This window comes from Canis aureus, chromosome 23 (genome assembly GCF_053574225.1).
Source record: "Canis aureus isolate CA01 chromosome 23, VMU_Caureus_v.1.0, whole genome shotgun sequence".
In the NCBI taxonomy this organism is placed as follows: domain Eukaryota; kingdom Metazoa; phylum Chordata; class Mammalia; order Carnivora; family Canidae; genus Canis; species Canis aureus.
Window position 1 is genome coordinate 3668657 of NC_135633.1, and position 23399 is coordinate 3692055.

Consider the following 23399-nt stretch of genomic DNA (forward strand, 5'->3'; position numbering starts at 1 on the left):
AGATGGACAGCTCACCATCTGAATACCACAGGTAGGGGTGATCATGTACAGCTGGCTTCTTTTCCTTTCTTTTCTTTCTTTTCTTTTCTTTTTATTTCAAATAATATACTTACAGACCTTCTTAGAATTTATAAAAAGGACAAAAAGATTACATATAAAATAAAAAGAAGTATTATTTAACTTGTAAAACCATTGGGATTAAAACCAGTAATAAGTGGATGTGACTTATAAATAGCTATACAGTGTTGAATAGCTTGATGATGGTAATGATGATGGGTCTATATTTATCAAGCTTAACTTTTGGTTTGGGAAGTTATTAGAGTACCCAGATAAAGTGTTTAATTTTTGCTTATTATATTTACTGAACACCTCTTATTAAAAGTGGAGAAAAAGCCTATTAAGTCATTACTAATATGACTTGAATCTGTTCATCACTTATTTAACTCACTTCTTATGTTCTCTGCTTCCTGAATCCTGGAGCCCTAAGGAAAGGAAGAACCAAAATCTCTGAGCACCAGGTGGGATTGCAGCAAGGGACACTGCAAGGTGGAGACACCAATATACAAAAGTAGACAAAACAGAAACAAAGAGGGGAGGACTGCCAACTTGCCTTTGTCATTTATGATACCCAGGGGTCACCTCATTTAATTGCATGGTATTCCTGAAAATCCATTTTTGGCAACAGGAATTTTGCATGCTGCCTCACTTATAATAACAGCAGTAACACGTAGAACAACAACAACTGACATTTAATGGGCCCTTAGTAGGCTAAGCATGTACTGACCTTTGAGGTCAGTACTATTATCTCAAATTTATAAATGAGGACATTGACAAACAGAAGAATAAGTAATATATTCAGAACCCTGCAGCTAGGGAAATGCATCACCAAAATTTGAAAAAAAAAAAAAAAAAGTAATCTGACTGTAAAGCTCATGTGGTTGACTGCCATGCTGTATTAGCACAATAATCATGTCCTAAGCCATCTTGTAAGAGGGGACAAATGACCAATAGGGAGCTACTTCCACTTCAAGGCATTGCTCAGATGCTACCCTGGTGATAAAGCCTTATGGAATTTGCTGCATTGAAATTAAACTTTCGACTGTGGACCTGCAAATTGTATTTCTATCTCTTTATGGACAGCTGTTGCTTTTTATTATTAACAATTATATATCCTCCTCTTGTTGATTTTTTTATGTTCAGAAGAGATCCCCTGCCGTCACGTTCTCTTTCTCTAAATCTCTTTCTTTCTTATATACTTATTTACTTTTTATTATATTATGAAATAATTTATACTATTTTATTTTATGTAAAAATATGCAGCTTTTTATTATGACGTGATAGACAGTTAATATTTACATAGCATTTTGCAAATGATTTTACAACTTAATAATTCCTTCAGTAGTTACACAAAACCTAAGTAGTTGTGAAATATGTATTATCACCTTCCTTTTCTTCATTAAAAATATGATCACTTGCCAAAGTCACACTGCTATTAGATGCCCCAGTCTGACTTGGTCCTTCTAATTCTGAATCTAATGTTCTTTTCAGTTTTCTTTATGAACATTCTCACCTAGCTCTGTGTCTGTTGCAGAAGAGATCCACTACAGTGCTGTGATGAATGAATGAATGAATGAATGAATGAACACGTCCTAATAAAAGAAGGTCGTTCCACTGCACAATTTTTTTTTTATAGATCTGCTAGTTTTATCTTTTTATTTGTAGAATAAAAAGGGTAGATGCTAAGATTGGGCTTTTCTAGGATGTTATTTAGGAATAAAATGGTAAGTAGGAGCGGCAATTTCTCGTTTGTAACAATGAAGATTAAATTACATTCCCCATCAATAATTTGGAGTTAATTTAAGACAGAATTTGCTAAGAAAATGGAAATATATTACACTCCTTTGACACTTAACCAGCTACCATGTCCAGAAGACTAAGAGCTGTGTTAAGAGGGGAGCTTTTAACAAATTAAGGGGACCATCTAGACCTTTATCCCAGAAGAATCATGTGAATCTCCCTGCAGTTACTCATCTGGCTTTAAGACAAGAGGCTATCAGTCTTTAGTGTGGGAGGCGGTTATGCTCTGCTTTACCCTATGCTCTGCTTTACCTACCCTGCTTTACACACACGCACACGCACATAGTAGTCATGGACTTGGCTAATGACTATCTTCAGAACACACAGGACACGAGCCCCAGGGTCTCCGGTTCATGTCACCATGCACATCAGAGAAGTCAATCCAGGGCTATGTAAACTGCTCTCGATGCCACTCTTTAAAGACACATCACTGTGCAGTGCGTTTCATCAGCAGTGTTGCTGCGAACCTACCACTGAATCAGGCAACCGTTCTGGCACCGAAGGCAGTGGTCACACCAGAAAAAACAAAGCAACGTTTATCCTCTCATGGCAGTGAAATAGCAAAAGATGGTATCTCAGGTAGGTCCTGTGAAGAAAAATAAGAGCCCTGAGGTGGGAGAGAGGTCTGCAATTTTGGGCACGATGGCCAGGGAAGGGCCACTCAGCATCCCACTGCGCAAGTGACTGCACCAAAGCCTGACAGAGGTGAGGTGGAAAGTCATGCTCACGTCGGGGCACCAGTGTTCCAGGGGGAAGCCAGGACTGCGCCGCGGCCTAGAGGTGAGAGGAGCCACAAGGAGGCCTCGTGCCCCATGGGATCATCAGTAGGGGCTGGAATCAGGGGGGGTCACTGGGAGTGGTGGTACCTTTGGAGCAAGGTCTGTAGAGATAAAGGCTGGGGAGGTATTCGAGGAGAGGAGCGGCGCTGTCTGCCGCGGCCTGGAAAGTCACCACAGCTGCTCTGTCGGGAAGAGGATGTGGGTGGAGGGGGTGAGTAAGGACTTTTTAGTAGACATGAGCTAAAAGGTCTTTCAATTTTCCATTGGGAGGGGTGGGGAGGGGATGATGGTCCTTTAGACCAAAGTGAAGGCAGTAAGCAGCAGGTGGGGTACATACGCATTTTGAAGACAGAGTCCCCAGGATGCACCCCCAAGTCTCCATAAGGAGAGCAAGAACCACCAAGGAGACTGGAGGTGACTGGAACGACAGAATTGCTACCACAGCTCTTGATGCAAACCAACAAATGCAACACAAAATCCACCTTGTTAGCCAGATTTTAGGCACATTCTACAGGGTTCTTGACTCTACCAGAACTGTTCTCTCCAGACCGTAATCACCTGGCATAACTGAAGTCTCTGTGCCCTTTTGACCAACACCTTTCTGTTTTCCCCTCCCCCAGCCCCGGGTCACCACCATTTGACTTGCCACAAAAGAAAAAAATGAATAAGAGGGGGGCAAGGTGATCCTTTTGGAGGTGGTAAGTATGTTTACAGCATTGATTGTGGCGAGGGTTTCACAGGCATAAACTTCCCTCCAGATCCATCAAGGTGTGTACACCGTGCGCTGCGTTGCATGCCGATCACGCCTCAGTAATGTGGCTTGAAATAGCACAGGTAAGATGTGACAAAATCTGCCTCTCGCTCCCAAGAGAAAACCAACCGGCGAATACTCTGACTTGACACTAAGGGAACATGTGAAAACGGGTACAATGTACAGAGGATTGTTTCCATGGGACTTTAGAAAGGAGGCAAGAGGGCCTCCCTGATAGGTCCTCTGGCTTGTGGTCACCTGGGCCTGGAGCCAGTAGGCCTTGGCAGTCTAGGCCTTGCTAACGAGGACACTGCTAGCCCCAGGATGTCCATTTCTTTATTAGGAACGGGAACTCCTTATGAAATTTGCATGTACTAGGATAGAAAGGACACAACATTTAATGTGATAGGTGAATCTAAATGTACCAAATTCTCTCTTGTGATGAAAATAAGTACTTGGAATTGTGGATTTTTTTTTTTTTTTAATGCACCTAGGGTTGCCTGGTAAATTACCCTTCTCATCTTTAGTCATTTATTTATCTACACATAGGATTTTGGAGACTAATCATGTCAAAATACTGTCTCTCGCACACAAGTCTGAAGACAAGTTGACAATATTCCTTTCCTAACAATACTTCGCATTCAGATTTGCACAGTTGGAAATTTTGTGTGTCCCTAATTTGGGGGGATTGTACCCATGTCTGTGAATAGTCAAGAGCTCTGTCTTTTTAGGAGACAGATCTGGTTCGAGTCCTGGTTCAAGCCCTTATGAGGGAAGAAGTAGCTAGATCACAGACAGATTACTTCTCACGTCTGATCCGCATTCACATAATCTGTACTTGATAGTAACCTTGGCCTCATAGCTGCTGAGAGGAGTCAACCAACACAGAGTTTAACACACTCCTTGGCACATAGAATAGCTTGATAAATACCAGTTCCTGCTAATATTCTAATTGTCATTTAATGTCATCCAAAAGCCTGTTTTTGGTCATGGGATTCTTCGCTGACTCATCATTTATCCTTGCAAATTTCCATGCCACTTTCTTTTGGGGTAGGCAAAAATTTCTCATAATTTCCTGTGTATATTACTTAATACAAGAAAGCTACTTGGAGGCAAAATAGTGAATGATGTTAAGTACTAAAGAAAGAAGAGCAAACTTTACACCAAAGAAAAGCCGGTCTACTGGTTGCTGAGAGATATCCCAAGGTGGTTTTCACTTCTAGATTGATTTTTAGTTATAGTCTTAGAAATATGACTTTGACAGAAGGAAACAAAACATTTTTCAAAGATGGAGTCATGGCAACCAGGTTTGCAGGATAATAATAATACCTATACAGCGCTGGGAAAATTGGATAACCACATGTAGAATAGGGAAATCAGGCTTCTTTCTTACACAACTCACAAAAATTCACTCAAAATGGATTAAAGATATAAATGGAAGACCCACAAGCATAAAAGTACCAGGAGAAAATATAGGAATGATGTTCTTTGACTTTGGTATTAAAAACAATTTTTTGGATATCACAAAAAGTGCAAAATAGCACAACAATAGCAAAAATAAAGAAGTAGGACTAAACTAAACTAAAAAGCTTCTGCACAGCCAAGATACATTTGGAAAAAAAAAAAAGGAAACCTACAGAATGGAAAAAGATAATTGCAAACCATCTATAAAAAGTTAATATTAAACATATACAAGAAACTACAACTTAATAGCAAAAAAGTCAATTTTATTAAAAACTGGATAAAGGCCTTGAATAGACATTTTCTAAAGAAGACATACAAATGTCTGAGTAGGTGAAAAGACGCTCAACATCACTAATCATTAGGGAAATGCAAGTTGAAGCCACAATGAGATATCCACCTCACACCTGTTAGAATGGCTATTATCAAAAAGACAAGAAATAATGCATGTTGGCAAGGCTGTGGAAGAAAAGGAATCCTTATGAGCTATTGATAGGATTGGAAATGGGCAGGGCCACTATGAAAATAGTATACAGATTCCTCAAAAAAATTAAAAATCAAAGTACCACATGATCCACCAATTCCACTCACCTCTGAGTATGTATCAAAGGAAATGAGAAAAAGTGGGTGGGGAATGAAAGCAGGAGATCAAAGAGAGATCTGCGCCCTGCTTGTTCACTGAAGCATTCTTCACAACAGCCAAGACATGGACAACCTAAACTGTTGGTCGATGGATATACATACATATACAACTATGGAATATTATCTAAGAAAAAAGAAAAAAAGGGGAAAGAAAAGAAAACTCTGTCCCTTGTGACAATGGGAGAGCATTATGCTAAGTGAAACGAATCTGAGAAAGAAAGGCTAATATGGTATATTCTCATTTACACGTGGAACCTAAAAATGCTGAACTCCTACAAACCAACTAGGATGAGGATTACCAGGGCATGGGGATAGAGGAATGGGGAGATGTTGGTCCAAGTGTGCAAACTTTCAGAAATAAGATGAATAAATTCTAGAGACCTAATGTATAGCATGGTGGCAATAATTAGCAATACTGTATTATACTCTTGGCAGTTAAGAGAGTAGATCTTAAAAATTATCACCACACACAGAAAAAATAATTATGTGAAAGGCTGGAAATGTTAACTAACCTGATGGTGGTAGTCATTTCACAATGTACACATGTATTACGTGATCACGTTGTAAACCTTAAACTTACATAGATGACGCGTCATTATCTCAATAAGCCCGGAATAAAATGAAAACCTGTAAAATACTAATAAAAGTATTCTTATATCATGGAAAATAGTACTCCTTTGTGTACTGGCAGTCATGGCATATATTCAGCACGTACATTTCCCAAAATACACACATTGGGAGTTGGACAGTAAGGCAAAGATTTCTGTCAAGCCTAGAGTCAAGACAAGGTAAGTTAGTTATACAGTTTGAAAAGTTCATAGCACTAGGCCGTGACAGCTCAAGGTACCCATCGCCACATGGTGTTGAGGCAGGGGGGTATCTGGAGCCAGAGGAAATTCTTCCATTGAGAGGTCCCTAACAAGTATTGCCAATATTTGCTTCTCTTTTTTCATGTATTCTTGTTTGGACAGTCTACCTTCTGGGAGATCTATTCTCTAACCATGACAATTTAATTAACTTTATTAGTCAGTAGCCAATAAGTTGTTAAAGCAATAGCCTCATTCTTTCTCTTTATGATTGGATCTCAAAAAGGAGTCGATTGGTAAGTATTTATCTGCTTTTATCTATTATGTGTTGGTTTATCGTTAACTTTTAACTTTTTAAGGTTTTTTTTTGGACAGTGTGCTGTTTTATGTAGATATAGACAGGTCTTCCTTAACTTATGATGAGTTATGTCCCAATAAACTCTTCATAATTTGAACACATCGTTAGTCAGCCATGCATGTAGTACACCTAACCTACCAAACCGCATAGCTTAGCCTACCCTATTTTAAATGTGCTCAGAACACTTACAGTTGGACAGAGTCATCTAACACGATGCCTATTTTATAATAAAGTTTTGGTGGTCTCATGTAATTTACTGAATATTCTACTGAAAGTGAAGAACAGGATGGCTGAAGAACAGCTTGGGTCCAGGATGACTCTAAGTATATCGGTCATTTGCCCCGTGACTGTGCGGCTGGCTGACTGGGATCTGTGGCTGCCACTGCCCAGAGTCAGGAGAGTATGATACACATATCACTAGCCCAGAAACAATCAAAATTCAAAGTAAGGTTTCTCCTGAATGTTTTCACTTTTGCACAATTGTGAAAAGAAAAACTGTAAAGCATCATAAATCAGGGAATGACTATACATATAAATCATATATAATACAGGTTCTACATAACCTACATTAAATGTTTTCCACTAAGAGTTATAAGCAATCATTTCAAATGGTTTGGCAGAGGCCTTTAGCTGGTTAGTCTTTTTTCTTTAAAGATTTTATTTATTTATTTATTTATTTATTTATTTATTTATTTATTTATTTATTTATTCATGAGAGACACAGAGTGAGGCAGAGACACAGGCAGAGGGAGAAGCAGGGTCCCTGTGGGGACCCCGACATGGGACTCGATCCCAGGATCCTGGGGTCATGACCTGAACCAAAAGCAGATGCTCAATCACTGACCCACTCAGGTGTCCCTGATTAATTTATTAATACTAACAAAGCTACTATTATAATGTGAATACATTTTTTCCCAATGACCGATTTATTTATTTATTTATTTAATTTATTTATTATTTATTTATTTATTTATTTATTTATTTATTTATTTATTTATTTATTCATGAGAGACACAGAAGGAGAGAGAGGCAGAGACACAGGCAGAGGGAGAAGCAGGCTCCACGCAGGGATCCCAATGTGGTACTCAATCCTGGGTCTCCAGGATCATGTCCTGAGATGAAGGCGGCACTTATCTGCTGAGCCACTAGGGCTCCCCATGATTTATTTATTTAAGTGAGAGAGAGGGATCCCTGGGTGGCGCAATGGTTTGGCGCCTGCCTTTGGCCCAGGGCGCGATCCGGGAGACCCTGGATCGAATCCCACGTCGGGCTCCTGGTGCATGGAGCCTGCTTCTCCCTCTTCCTGTGTCTCTGCCTCTCTCTCTCTCTCTCTCTGTGTGACTATCATAAATAAATAAAAATTAAAAAAAATAAATGAGAGAGAGAGAGAGAGAGAGAGAAAGAGAGAGATAGGGGAGGAGCAGAGGGAGAGAATCTTTAAGCATGTACCCCACTGGGTGTGCAGCCTGATGTGGGGCTTGATCTTATGACCCATGAGATCTTGATGTGAGCTGAAACCAAAAGTCCAACACTTAATCCACAGGGCCACTCAGGTGCCCCATGTAAACGCATTTCTTAAGAACAAGTGGAACAAAGGTTTTTATATGTAACATCTTCCCTAAGACATTTATAAGTAAATGCAACTTCACTAGAAGCTTGGGATAAAACTAAATAAATTACAGATGTGAATGTGCTTTGCAAACTGCATGATATGCTAAAGTGTCACACTGATAATTAATAACATGAATGTGATATGCGAATTAGTGTTAAATTTTCACTCCCCATCAAGACTCTGGAGTTGCTATTTCATTGTACAGAAGAGCAAAGTTGGCGGGAGCACCTAAAATTCCGCCCTCATAACTCACCTTTATTATGTTTGCCTTTGGCAGCCCACACACTCTTCTCAAGCCCACAATGAGATGAGCACAGTTTTTGCAAGCCTGTGAGAAGGAACAAAAGAACAAGAAAATTTTTGCTTAGAAACTCAGTAGACCAGAAAGAGAATAGAAAATTATCATGAAAAAAAGAGCTTTTCATGTTGACTATAGCTGCTGTAAAACTACTATGTGGTACAGGTCAAACTAGGTATAAAGAGGCGTGTAGGAAGACACAACTTTTCAGTAAATTGTATTAGAAACTAAGCAGGTGGGCAGGTCTGGGTACTGTTATGCAAGCAGAGTCAGCTGTCAAACTTTGGAAAAGTTTAGAATGGCTAGATTTTCCGATTAGGTTTCCCTGGGTGAGTAACACTCTTCTAATATCCTGCCCACCCAAACTCAAAAGCTACATCTTTCTCTTTGTTCACTCCCTGCTCTTCTGTGTAGCCACCGAAGTCACCAGAATTCCCTGAACATGACCTCTGTTTCTTTGCTTGAGAAATTTAATGATCACCAGATAAACATGTAATAGAGTCTATTTTATAATAGTAGAGATTGTTTTATAATAGTAAAGTATATTTTATACTATGTTGTACAAAATGCCTTTAAATATCAGTTTATGGGTCATAAGCAAAAGAGACTTGAGGATTATTTAATATAACCCTACTTATATCACAGATGAGCTGAGACCCGGTGTGTAGTATTATGGGCTTGTTAGGAGATACGCAGTTGGGAGTCACAGAGCTGAGACCTAAGCCCAGGCTCAGCTAGCACTTATATGGAAGGCTGTTTAGGTTTTCCAGTTGTGCTATAAACACAATAAATGTGCTATTAATAATAATAAAACAGATAAAATGATTTGGGGAGACAAAGGCTAGATTTTTTTTTTTTTCTGAATGGTTATAATAATTTTAAACTGAGTATCTTCAGGTAATGATTGGATTTAAGCTGAATTTGAAAAGTAATAAAGACTGTGGGTAGAACAAGGAAATTACAAGGTTAATTCAAGTGTAAGAAATAATAAGTGAAAGTATGGAAGTAAAATATAGCAAAGGCTTTGTTAGGAGCCTATTTGTGGAAGTCGAACCAACAAATGCAGAGAATGACATAAGGAAACTGAGAAACATGCAATACAACTCAATCACATGATGGTCCACAACATGGAAACATTTTCTCTTTTTCACGAAATCATTAACTACATCTGAAGGATACTGAAGAGAGACCCTGATTTTTGAAAGCAAGTTTAGGAAGATGAACCTGGCAATTGTGTGTAGAAGATTATGTGTAGATCCCCAAAGATCATTGGGAAAGTCTTAAAGGCAGGTTGGAGCTCCAATCAAGAATGTAGCAGTAGAAACTCAAATATATGAGTAAACATTACAGAATAAATATAAGAAAGCCACAGTTGGCTGGGAATTGGATAAAGGGGAGAGACAGAAATAAAATAGCAGTTCATGTTAATATTTCAAGTTCCAGAGACATGACACAGTTTTCCATTGGCCAACTGGGGAGGAGGGTCACCTAGGTATGAGCTAGTATAGGCTTAGTTTCACACTAACTTTGAGTTGAGTCTGGGATAATTCAGTACTTGAGTTCCCAAGCCTGAGGGACAAACAGGAGTAGGAGACATAGACTGAGATGTTACGCACATAAAGGCGAGGCTGAACCTATATAAGGAGTAAACTCTTGGGAAAGAAAAATAGGAAAAAAATAAAAAGCACAGAGGGAAAAAAACAGACTCTTGGCCAATAATCACAGCTGGTTTTTTTTTTTAATTTTTTTTTTTTTAATTTACTTATGATAGTCACAGAGAGAGAGAGAGAGAGAGAGAGAGAGAGGCAGAGACACAGGCAGAGGGAGAAGCAGGCTCCATGCACCGGGAGCCCGACGTGGGATTTGATCCCGGGTCTCCAGGATCGCGCCCTGGGCCAAAGGCAGGCGCCAAACCGCTGCGCCACCCAGGGATCCCATCACAGCTGGTTTTTGAAGAAAGAAAGGAAACCAATGAGGAAGGGCAGAACCATAAGTGGATAATTTGGGAAAAAATAAACAAAAACAAAACAAAGAGCTGAAAATACTATAGTGTTGATCTTGGAAGAACTCCATATCCTAAATGTAGTGGGAGTTTGTCCAATATGTCTATGTTTATCAATTTCAAAAGACTGGTTTCCGTGTCAGTATGTTGCATGTTTTCAACCTTGTGTGAAAAATTATAGAAAGTTCAGTAAAGAATGTTGGGAGAAGAAAGCCACATTAGACTAATTCATCCTCAGAAACACAAAAGTAAATTAAAATATTTCATTCAAAGTTTGGTTTTTAAGCAAGGTCAGACTGCTTATTAAATATTAGAGATTAAACTTGCTATTGCTACGAGACCTCTCTATTATGAAGATTTAGGACGAAGGCAATCATTAGGTCTGTAGTCTGACTCAGTGGAAAAGCCTACACTAGCTAATCTGGGTAAATAGTCTAAATACAGTGACGAATCTGGACACCAGCATCATCAGAGGAGGCGCGTATAATCTTGAAAGGAAGGGCAGCCAGTGTCAGAAGTCGTTCAAATGCAAAAGCTGAGACTCCTCAATGTTGCTCGCAACCGCTCACTGATTCGATGAATAATGATCTCCGAACCAGAGTGAATTATGCACTATAAATGCTGGGGCAACTTAACCTGCAGTTGTTTTTCTTGATTAGGATCAAAGTTGTTTGTGTGAGTTTGTTTTTTCTTTTCAAAGAAATAATACTCATTAGTTCATTGGTTCAGAATGAAAGTGAGTCACGACCTTGGGAAGTTCACTTTTCCTTCATTTCTGTCTCTGTAAAATAAGGGGATGGAGCTGGATGATCTGAAGCCTCTATGCTCTAATTAAAAAGTAGTTTCTAGATTATTGACCTGGGATGATTATACCGTTCTTATCAAATCTGCGGCAACCTGACTTTACACATAGTTGTAACGCAGATATATGGATGCAGGTATGGGATATGTAATATGACCCAGGTAAAGCAGTCAATTGAATCATCAGATTGAAGTGAAACAGATTTTTCTAAAATAAATCTGTGGAAGATCTAAAGACATACATGTGTCAGGTGGCAAATAGACAAACCTTTATGAAACACAGGAAGGCAAAAGTCCTGCTTCCTAGGCAGGAAAGCTTTTAGGAGAACGTGATGAAAGACCGGACGGATGTTTAGCTGAGGCAGTTGTGTGTATGCGGTTATGATATAGAAATATGAACGCTGCATATGGTAGACGGAGGTTTAAGTCACTTGATAAATCCTAAATAGACAGCTTGCTCTATTCTAAAAGCAAACTTAAAATATATATAAAAAACATTAACAATTATGTAAATACTAAGGGATATTTATCCTCAGTAGTAACCAAAGAAATCAAGAACATGGTATTGCATGATCAAAGTCAAAATGGATAATAGTTAAGATTTAGGAGAATTTGATCACAAGGCACTTTTATATATTACTGGTGTTGACAAGTTTTCTTATGGTGTTATAATCTCATTAATGCAAATCTATGGTATTTTCAGTAAAATTTTTCAGTAAAAGCTAAAAGTAAATATTTTAGAATACCAAAAATGCTAATCTCCAAATAATAATAATATTTTGGACTCGTTACTTTCTTCTCTGAACTTTAAATACATTCTGGCAGTTGTGATGCATCATCTATATTACCTCTGTAGGGTGGAAAATATGAAAAGAATGTTAAGACCTTAGCTTACTCATTAGAGTAATCAGGGGTATTGTGACTTTTGTCTTTTTTTGTGCACACTTCTACACCAACCACTTCTGTATGAAGCGGCCTTTCTCCTCACTTGGCCAAAGACTGAATAACCTTCAGTTTATGGATAAGGAATTCTGTGAGGCAGATGCCACCTGACGAACTGGCATGTTGGCTGGATCCTGGCAGGTGCCGTCATAGCCTCTGCCCAGTACCTGGAGCTTAGCGGGCCTGAATCACAGTCTCTTCCCTACTTGGCAATGTTTTATATTGATCATTCTCCACCGCCTTTCACTATAAAAATTCTCCTAGCAGATGCAGGTGTATTTATACCACAGGGCTTAGAAGCGAGATGAGAAGGCAAAGGTCTATCTGGGTCTCACTTTGAGCCCACTTCTTTTCCTTTGAGACTACATCACTGGGGAAAAAGGAAAGCAGTCTATGGTGTGCGGTATTAAGGGTTTAAGGCTCTGTGCGACTCCGAGTGCATAAGCATCTTTGGCCTGAATCATTCATTCACGTCGCTCTGTCACACGCATACGCACACCTGTAGCGCAGCATCACAGGCTTATAGGGTGACAGGGCCAAAGGAGATGTTAGATCCTGTCATCCAGCAATTTTAAAACCATGATCCTTGGAGCCTTTGGAGCCGTGTAGCTTCTCAGGGAAACCTAGGAGGGCGGGAGGATGTTCAGAGAGTAGACAACTGAGCCACTGTAGCTCTGGTTTAAATAAAAATTTCACTTTCAATTCTCATACGGACTTGGTGTAGCCACTTTAAAAATATTTCAACCACTGGTCAAGTCCATTTTATTCATTTAATGGGTTAGGAAACAAGTATCCCAGAAAGTTCAGTTACTTAAGCAAGGTTATAAGGCTATGGCAGAGATAGGACAAGATATCTAGATTTTCTATTCCAATCGGACGGTGGTAATCCTCTGTGATTCTGAGTTTTCCATGGAGCTGCTACAGCTTATGAAACTCACATTATGAAGATGCAATTAAGAAAATGGAGAGGTAACCAGGCAACAGTAGTGCCATTTTTTTTTTTTTTAACAGTGTGAGTGATATTATGCAGGCATGGGTTACTTCTGCTTCAGCTAAGCTGGTATATATATGGGAGAAGACAGGTTGAGCATCTGCTGGAAATTAACATAGACCTTTTTCTCCACACCTGTTCTACAGAAGAATATTTATAATGAAAGCTCCAGCAGCTTGAGCCTATGTGACTGCCAAAAATCTGAACAAGCAATACTCCCTGGCCATATCATAACATAAGGCGGAGTTGGATCTGTGATACAGCTCTAAAAAAAAAAAAAAAATAACAAAACAAACAAAACAAAAAAACAAAGTGAGGTTTAGTTGGTAAAATTATATGGAATCTTGTGTACTCCCTGCTTTAGTTTTCCTAATCTGTAATGAGGGGAATGAGATTGATCACTAGAAAAATTTTCAATATAATGCTTATATACTCAGTTACTTTAGTTGGGGTACAGTGCTTTTTGTTTGCTTTTAAAATCAGGCTCAATGTCAAGAGGGAAAAAGCCAAAAGGAGGAAAAATATTAGCAATTTTTTTAGAGACACATTATCAAGCATTTGTATTATTTTATTTAAAATAGCATCTCAGAAGGGCTCCTTCTGAGGAATGGAACAGTGGTTGAGCGTCTGCCTTTGGCTCAGATCATGATCCCGAGGTCCTGGGATCGAGTCCCACATTGGACTCCCCGTAGGGAGCCTGCTTCTCCCTCTGCCTGTGTCTCTGCCTCTCTCTTTGTCTCTCATGAAAAAATAAATAAAATCTTAAAAAAAATAGTAAATAAAACACCATCTCAGACAAACTATAACATGGCTATGGTTAGTATTTAAAAAGATGCCCTAAAAAAAGAGGAATTACCAAAACACTTTATTTTTAAATATGAGATGGGTTTGTGTACGTATCATACCAATTCCTTGTGTCCACCCAAATGGTTAAACCACAACTAAAGGAAAAAAATGTGCCAACATGTAGACCTATCTCCCTCAAATTCATAACAATAACCTTAAGGGGTCCTTAATGTTGACCAGCAGTCAATGTATTTCCCTGGTCATCTTATTTTTCTACTCACCTACAAGACTATTTCATGTTTTATTCCCTCGCTTCAAATTCTGTCTTCTAACACCCACCTCCTCCCCACTCTTCATTCTCAGCTGATAATTTTGCTTCCTATTTCTCTGAGATTGAAACAATCTGCAGAAAACTTCCACAGCTCCCACCCACATTCTGGCATCTGCACCCATATATTCTGACTTCCTGCCTGATACTCTACATAAACTAACTGCACTCCCAGCAAGCCCATCTCCTCTGCTTATACAGTAGTTTCCATCCCGCCCACCTACTCCAGCTCAATAATTCCCCATCTCTCTTCTTATAGAATCAAGTCCAGCCTCCCATCACCATGGAAGCGTGAATCCCTAAAAAAAAACTGGAAAGAAAAAAGGGAAAAAAAAAAAAAAAAAAAGCAACCTCTTTTGGCTCCAATTCTCCTGATGTTTTTTTTCCCCTCAATTTATTTGTTCCCTTTTGCTCCAAGTCTCCACGAAGCACAGTCAATAATCACATTACTAATTCCTCTTCTTCTTTCATAAGTTTTGTGGTTTTGTTTGTTTTGCTCTATATCTGCACTAAGACTTGTACACAAGCCACCGATGTTCTCTTTACAGGCAAAATCAACAGTGGATTCTTAGTCTTGATCTATTTTGCTACGTTAGGGACATTTGCCATAGTTGCCTGTGCTCTTCTAGGCTTCCAGAGTGTTACAGGCTGGCTCTTCTCCAACCTCACCAGATGCTCCGTCTTGGTATCTGTTGTGTCTTCCTCTCAGATCTTGAACTTTCAACTTTGGAAAGGTCTGTGACTCAATCTTTGGACCCTTCTCTTCTTTATCTTTTTTCTCCTTCTCTTCTTTATCTTCATTCCCTACCCTTGGTGATCTAACCTGTTTCATGGTTTTAAATATTATCTATGTGTTCATACCTCTTAAATGCATATCTCCCATCCAGATATCTCTCCCTAACACCAGGCATTTATATCACATCTGTCTTCCTTACATTTCTACTTGGTCTGAAAGAAGCATGTCCAAACTCAACATTCTTAAATGAGCTTTTTGATATTTATTCCCAGACCTCACTCAGCCATAATTTCCCCATCTCATTCGATGGGGAAAATATTAGACACCAAAATCTTAATACTTGTCTTTCATAACGCCCATTCAATTCACTTTCAAAGTTCGTCCAGAACCGATTTGTATCTTCTCACCCTTCCCCCTGCTGTGAGTCTATTAAGTGGCTTCTCTACTGAGCGGCATGAAGGTGGGTTTGGGGTTGAGAGTGAATAGACATGAGGCAGATTATTTTAAAGTGAAATCCAGCTAATAGGGCTCTTCTGCTTGAAACCCTTCATTTGGTAAGTTCCCATTTCACTAAGAGTAAAAGCCCAAATCCTTAGAATTATTAAATGACAAAAGCCCAACAAGGCATGGAATAATCTTGCTTGCCATTGCAGATATAAAAATGCATCTGTGTCAGGGAATAGCTTTTCCACATCCTTCTCTAAATGCATCTTTAAGAATTCAAAAAATTAAGAGTTCATCACTGTAGGAATGCTTATAGGATAAACACCTGATTATCCTTGTAAGGGAAATATAAGGCATATATAATTTGATTATGAGTTTGTGCTCTGCCTCTTTCAGTACCTACACTCTTTAAAATGCTGCTTGCATTTCATATTTTTTCAGTACTAATGTTTCTTTTAGTTTCCCCCTCTATTAGCAGTGTATTCATTTACTTTCCTTCCTGATTTTATTATTTGCATATCAAATTCTACAAATGTTTTATAAACATATTACCTCTCTTTTGGTAATACAATACTGATAGTATTTAAAGGATCAATAATACATGTTAGCAATTTAAAGAAAAAAATCCTGGACTGATGGCAGAAAGGAGTGGAGGACTCCTTTCCATTTGTTAATAATCTGCATTATAAAAAGGCATATTAAAAAAAAAATAGTCCCATGTGGAGGGACTTCAGTAGAGTACACTCCTGGCTTTTCTTTCTTTGGGAATAACCTGGCCTATCAGGATTATGTGATTTGCAAGTTTGGAAAAACTTTCTTCTTTCTTCTCCGCTTCAGCCTATTCGCCTTTCTCCTGCCACATAATAAGGGGTCTGACACTATGGGGGTCAGGTTTCCCAGCTGTGTCACTTAGCTGATGGGTAGGTCTCCGATTCACAAGGAGAGGAAATTCAGAGGCTCATTTGGCCACACATCAAAGTCTTATTTTCCTGGCTTTCATCAATTATACAGCTGACCTTTTGATATCCATCTGTCAGTCTCTAGTGCCCTATTTCTCAACTGACTCAGAATTCAGGCGGTAGGGAGAGAGGTGTTACCTACAGAGGCCATGAAAATCCCAACATGTTCATCATGATTCAGATACTAGTTTCTAAGCGTCCTATTTTTGCATGCAGTCTGGGGGGAGGAGGGTGCAGTGGAAAGAATGGGACCCTGGTGTCAAATCATCTTGGCTTCTAGTGTCAGATGTATGACTGTGTCGCCCTGAATCAAGTCATTTAACGTATGTCAGACACTTTTCCCTGATCTATAGGGAGTGTGAATAAGGACTTCATTGCGTTGTTGTGGAGTTAAAAGAAATAGTGTACATGGAGCACCTAAGAGGAAACCTGGTGTATACTCAGAATTATTGTCTTCCCTTTATATCAATAATCCATTGAATAAGTAATCGAAATCAAATCAGAAATAACGATATTTATCAAAAGTCAGGGGAAAGTTTTTAGACTATGAAGTTGAGCGGTAGAAAGTGCCTTTGGGGAAAATGCCAGTCTTTTATTTTGGAGGGAAAGCAAAATAAATTCTCTCTTTGCAAAACTGAAGCAGACGAATGAATTTAAAAAAGGCTGCAGTAAATCTGCCTAAAATTCCTATAGTAGCCAATGTGGGTGGAATCAGAGGACCTTTGATTCATCCAGCCCACCGCCTGTGTTCTGCATAATTGCAAGTTTTTATCGTTTCTGCAAGGATGTTGTTGATCATTATTTGACAACAAACCCATAAGCATCTGTCTGTGTTAGAACAGTGACACTCACTGGTTATTTCTGATATTGGCAGAAATCTAAAAAGTAAACTAAACTAAAAAACAATTTTTATAAAGCAAAATTTAAAATGATCTTCATCGATGTCAACAATGTTAGCCAATAAAGGGACAGCGAAGGGTATCTATAGGCACCAAAAGGGAATACTGAAATCGTTAAAAATACTGAATATGACAAAGAAATTCACACACATACACAACGTGGAATAGTCAGGGCGACCGGGGATGTTTGGCCAGAAGAGAGGGCATAAGCAGCCAGTGATAGCTGTCTTTAAATTATAGGAAGTAATATCACAAATTAAATCTGCAAGTAGAGCTCATAAATACTTGGGCCAACATAATTTTAAGAGTCACCCAACATAGACTGAGCTCCCTTGGTTGTGGCTCCCTGCCTCTAGAGATACCCGAGTATATTAATAGTATACTATTAATTATAGTAGCCCTAGGAAGATTCGTGAATAACAGGGATTGTAGATGATCTTTAAAAACATTCCAGCTTCCAGTTCCTGTTGCTCAGTGCAAACCCACATTTATATGACTTGTAAGCTCAGAATGTTTTTTTGTAGTAAAATCTGGCTCCTTTGCTCATAGGTAAATTATGAAAGCCTGTTTTAATTGTTGAGGCCCCATTGGTTTCAGGAATGGGAGGTCTTGGCAAATCAGTGCCTTGGCTATTATCATCAGTGATAATTACACACTGCAACGAAATATAAGAGAAGCATCTATGACTTTTTTTTTTAGTTTGTTTATTTATGTGTGTATTTCTTTGTTTAGTAATCTCTACAACCAATGTGGGGCTCAAACTTACAATCATTAGATCAAGAGTCACATGCTCTTCTGACTGAGCCAGCCAGGCCCCCTGCATCTACAACTTTTTATTAATAGGATGATTTTCTATCACCTAACACAGAAACAGCTAGAATGACTGACCCTTTTTCTTCTCCTACCTCCTAATCTCAGTAAACACGTAGAGTCTCATGGTACATTACTCTCGGGTTTATGGAGGAATGCAGTCTGTGTAACTGGTAGGACTCTACCCTGAGACAATATTACAACTTTCTCTTCCTTTTAGACTAGAAAAAAAAGAAAAAAAAAAGATAAAAGAAAAAGAAAAAGAAAAGACATGATTTGAATTTCAATGACTTAAATATGTTGCTTAATATGAGTCACTCCTGAAGGCATTAAAAGCGAGGGTCGATTAATCTAGGGCCAGAACCAGCCTGGCATCTCATGTAGACATTTTCTCATTCCTTATTTTGGAGATGTTTACATTCAGAGACTCATAAAGAAACTGCTTACTTGCCTAAGGCAGGAGAGTTTTAATATACTCATTCCTGGTAATGAGAGCTTATTTTCCTTAGGTACCAAGAACATTTTTACATATAAATCCGTGCACATAAGACCAGTTACCAACACAAGAAAAACAAAAAACAAAAAAAACACCTTGCTACACACCATCACTTTGTGAGAAGATTAAACCCATTCGTTTTCTTTATTAAACACACACAGAATTAGGCAAGCCACAGCCTTGGGAGCAAACTTAAGGAGCTGTTTTTACCATCTGCTTTCCAGTCAGCATTGGAGTATGCTTGGCACAAGAGAATTTCCAGGCTAATCAATATAAACAGAAGCATCTAGAGAAAGTCAGCTCTGTAGACTGCGGGGAGGAGAAACTATCCCAAGAAGAACACAGAGGGAGGAAGCATTGGTCAAGGTGGGAAAAGGGAGGAATTTGGCTCAAAGTATCCATTGGGTGTTATTTTCTCAGACTCATTTCCAAATAATAACACATGCAAGAAAAAAAAGAAACACCCAGAGATATATTAAAGGTAGCTTGGAAAATTTCAAGCTGACCTGATATCTAATGGAAACAGGAGTTGATGATCTATTTCACATCTACACTTTTTATAGAATCACATACCTTTTAAATGACTTTTTTAAAGACTCATCGATAACTTTTTTTTCTTTTTTGCTAGATGCCTTTAAGTGTGATCAAATACGTAAAACCTTTTACAAGTCTTACTATTATTCTCTAATAATTTCCTGGCTTAAGTAAATTTTATGATGGCTAAGGGAAAAACCAAGGCTTTATCACAAGGGGGTTATAAAAAAATGTGTTAAGAGAAATGAGGGAAGTGGCAGGCTGTCAATTGGTGACATCTACACTCATTGCCTCAGATATATTTGTTTCTTAAAGATATGCAAAAAAGAAGCATGAGTTATTTTTCAGTTTTTAAAAATTTCAGAGAAGAATTATAAATCAAACGGTAAGTCGTAGTCATTCTTTTTTCAGGAAGGGGCAAAGACATCGTGTAGGTGGTGAAGTCAGAGAACTGGGTCTAAATTTCAGGTCTTCAGTCTTGTTGCGTGACCCCGGGCAAGCTGCTTACCCTACCACGCCTTCTGTTTCCCCACTTGGAGAGAAGTCATGATTATTAAAGTAACAGTAATAACAACAAGGACACTAGTGCTTTTGCAAGGGTTCAGTGCAGTCATGTTCTATAAACCACTAGCACAGTGGCTGCTGTGGATGTACCCTAAAAATACAGGGGCTTCAGAAGAGCTCAGCGGTTCTCCACCAGTCTTAGAAATTCCAGGTGGAAATGGGATCAGAGTACGACAGCAACATCATACTTTCAGCATAGATCAGCTTCTGACCCCCAAGGAAAGATGATAAACCATGACTTCTGAAACTGGACAACATTTCTTTAAACATATTTTATTTCCACTTCTGTTCTTTCAATTTCTTTCTTCTTTTTTGGGGGGTGGGGAGAGGCACAGAGAGAGGGGACAAGAGAATCTTTTTTTTTTTTTTTTGGGACAAGAGAATCTTAAGCAGACTCCACACCCAGCTCAATCCCACTACCCTGACACATGACCTGAGTGGCAATCAAGAGTCGGGTGGCCGCTTAACCAACTGAGCCAACCCTCAATTTGTAGTCCTTTCTCCGGCTCTCTAAAATGTGCCATCTTCCTGTGGCCTCCTCCAACAAACACAGAGACTCTCACATTGAAATGCAGTCACAAATGTTGGCAACATAAGGTAGTAGCAAGGATATTTACCTGAGTAATGAGGAAATCCCAGCTGTATCACTTGAGTGGGCTATTTAAGAATCTTTACATTCTATCTGAATATATTTCCATAAAACAACCTCTAACCCCCCACCCTGGATTTCTCCTGTTACAAAGTAAAAGGGTGAAAAACAGGAACAACAGACACAACAACAGCGAAAAAAAAAAAAAATGGAATCATTGGACATGCTCTACCATGACGCTGGCTCTACCAAGACAACAATCTCCCCCCAGAAAAACAAACAAACAAAAACAAAGCCAGAAACTGCTTGCAAATGCATTTATTTTTTAAGATAAGGGGTACAATCGACTGTGTAACATTTGAAGGAATAAATTCCTCTCTGGTGAAGGCCCCTTTTGACAAAATTTGGAACAAACTTTCACCTGCTTTGTCGTCCTTCTATAAAGGAAGATATATGCTACCAAATTTATAGTCATTGTAACATTTAAAAAATCTTTTAAACTGAATATCTGGTGAAAAGTCATGCAACAATTCAAAAACACTCTTGGAACCCATAGTGCCATTTCCTAATATGGGTTACATAATAAGTTTGCTCGTTGCCATGGGTCAAGAAGTGCTGTGTGATGATACAAGGGCTAGAAAGATGATTGACTTCATTCTTACTCTTTAAGATGTCTTTTTTGTTGTTGTTTCTCACAAATGTTGGTGCCAAAGGTTGTGGAATTCAATGAATATAGAATAGCTCACACTGCTAAGGTAAACCATGGTAAGCCCCACAATACATTTTAAAGCAGGATTTATTTTAACTTAAGGTACATGATTGGGCTTTGGGGATTTTTTTAATCTCTTAAATTATATTCAAGACTTTGTGTGTATGAGTACATGCGCATTCGTTTCTGGGGAATTGATCCTTAATTTTCATCGGGTTTTCCAAAGGGCTAGGGACCCCTAATGATTTCAAGCTATTGCTTTAAATTGCTTATCACCAAAATGCTGATGGACACATTTCCTCTGATCACTGTAAAATAAATCATAGCTGGACCAAAGTGACCTTGAAAATACCTCTATGTATTTATACATAGTTTTGATTTCTATATATTGTGCAGTTACCTATGCAATAATTCTCAAGCACAATGGGGTTTGAGAAACCCTGAATAGCATCAAAACAAGGACAATATATAAAGATGCTTTGATTTCCAAACATTTTTGCTCATAAAATAAATATTCTTTCCCTAGCAATTAATGAATAGAAGGGAACACACTTACATTCTTGAGTCTTAAAATCAGGCATACCATGACTTCTAAGGCACTTGAAGTTTAGCATAACTTCCAGAATCTCCAAGTCACTTCGGCAAGGGCATGCAGACAGTTCTAAATACATTGCATACCATTCACAGACCACAGGATTCTCGGAACATTGGCTGAGGTCTATCTGTAGGTCTACCTCCTTTCCAGCCCTGTCTCGTCTGTGTAAGCACAAAATCAAAGCACAGATTTTCCTAGAGGTACCTAGAATCCTTGCCCCATGCTTATGTTTGTGCACCAATAGCACAGACATTCCCAGACTCTCCAAACCTTTATAGACATTTATACTACCTCCTACTTAGGTTCCTAAGAGAAGAAGACAGTCTGGATCCTAGCATCATACCACCTTGTTCGGGACATGCCTCTCTTTTCTTTCTCACACTTCACAATAGTGGAGAGTGTATAGTTTTCTCTTTTTCTTAATATTTGCCCAGGGTCTTTCCTTATATAGCATTTTAAGATCTATCTACCCCATATATGTTTCTGTCTGCTAGTTATGAGGCAAGTAAAAACTAGTGAGTATCAAGAACAAAAACGTCAATAGATATGTTTACTTATGTGATTGAGTGAGAGCATGTGAGATAGTACGTTACATCTTAGTGCGATGGGTATAAAGTTTGCAAATTAGTATACATGCATGGTATGATATCATTGTAGTAATTACTCCTTCAAACAGCTACAGGAAATGTGTCACAACTCCTGACATCTTGGTAAAGGAAGATATGTCAAAGACACAAGACATAAGGGATAAGCAATGGGATAACCCATGATGCTACAAGTATTAGAACACAGCAGGGCCTATGGCAACAGGACACAGCATCAGGCTGCTTGTTTCCCATTATTATGTTCCAACACACAAATTATTCATTTCCTCATTTAATTAACTATGATTAGATGCCAGCTTCTGTGGAGGTTCCCAAGTTGCCTAAAATTGGACTTGCCCTCACACAGCTCATAATCATCACCATCATTATTTAGATCCTTTGGCACTATAGACATACTAATCTTGAAAATAGGTACTATAATTACCACTATTTTTTTTAAAAAAAAGAGGTAACTGAGGTATAGCCAGGTTGAATATTTCACAGACACACAACAGATTAATGATAGAACAAGATAAAAGCGAGCCTCATACTCTAAAATTCATGCTTTTAGATAACTCTGAGGTTGTCTCTGTATACACATCACTGTAATGGAAGGAAAGAAGTACTAATGACCAGAAGAGAAGTATATATAAAGCATTTTGATGAAATTTCAGAAGACTTTATTATTTTTTAGAGGGTCTGGGTGAGCAAATACTTCGTGAAGAAGATGTTTTGATGCATATCTCCAAGATGAAAAGGTCTCAATTGGAAAAATAGGTAAGGTATCCCCCAGAGTGGAGAGGACTACATGAGCAAATTCTGTAGGGAGGGAGGTGGGTAGAAGGGCAAAGAAGCCAAGATAAAATTTCCTTTGGCTGGAGTATACGTCTCATCCAAGGAAAGAGAATGGAAATAACATTCTTGAGTGTGTTCCTCTGTACTAGTCACCTTGCTGTGTATTTCACACGATGTACCTCATTTTATTTACTGTTTACAGGAACTCAGTGAAGCAGGCATATTAGAGTTTTAACAAAAACATATAATTGACAAGATGACAGAGAAAACA

The 23399-nt window shown here is 38.6% G+C and overlaps 1 protein-coding gene across 5 annotated transcripts in view; it reads right to left on the reverse strand.

Moving 5' to 3' along the window:
* The window catches only part of ANO3 (anoctamin 3), a 373740-nt gene that overhangs the window by 250420 nt on the left and 99921 nt on the right, over positions 1-23399 (reverse strand). For all 5 annotated transcript variants that reach the window (XM_077866168.1, XM_077866167.1, XM_077866169.1 and 2 more), the window contains one exon: positions 8520-8594. In XM_077866168.1, the coding sequence (XP_077722294.1) occupies positions 8520-8594 (75 nt within the window). The remainder of the gene's footprint in view (positions 1-8519; positions 8595-23399) is intronic.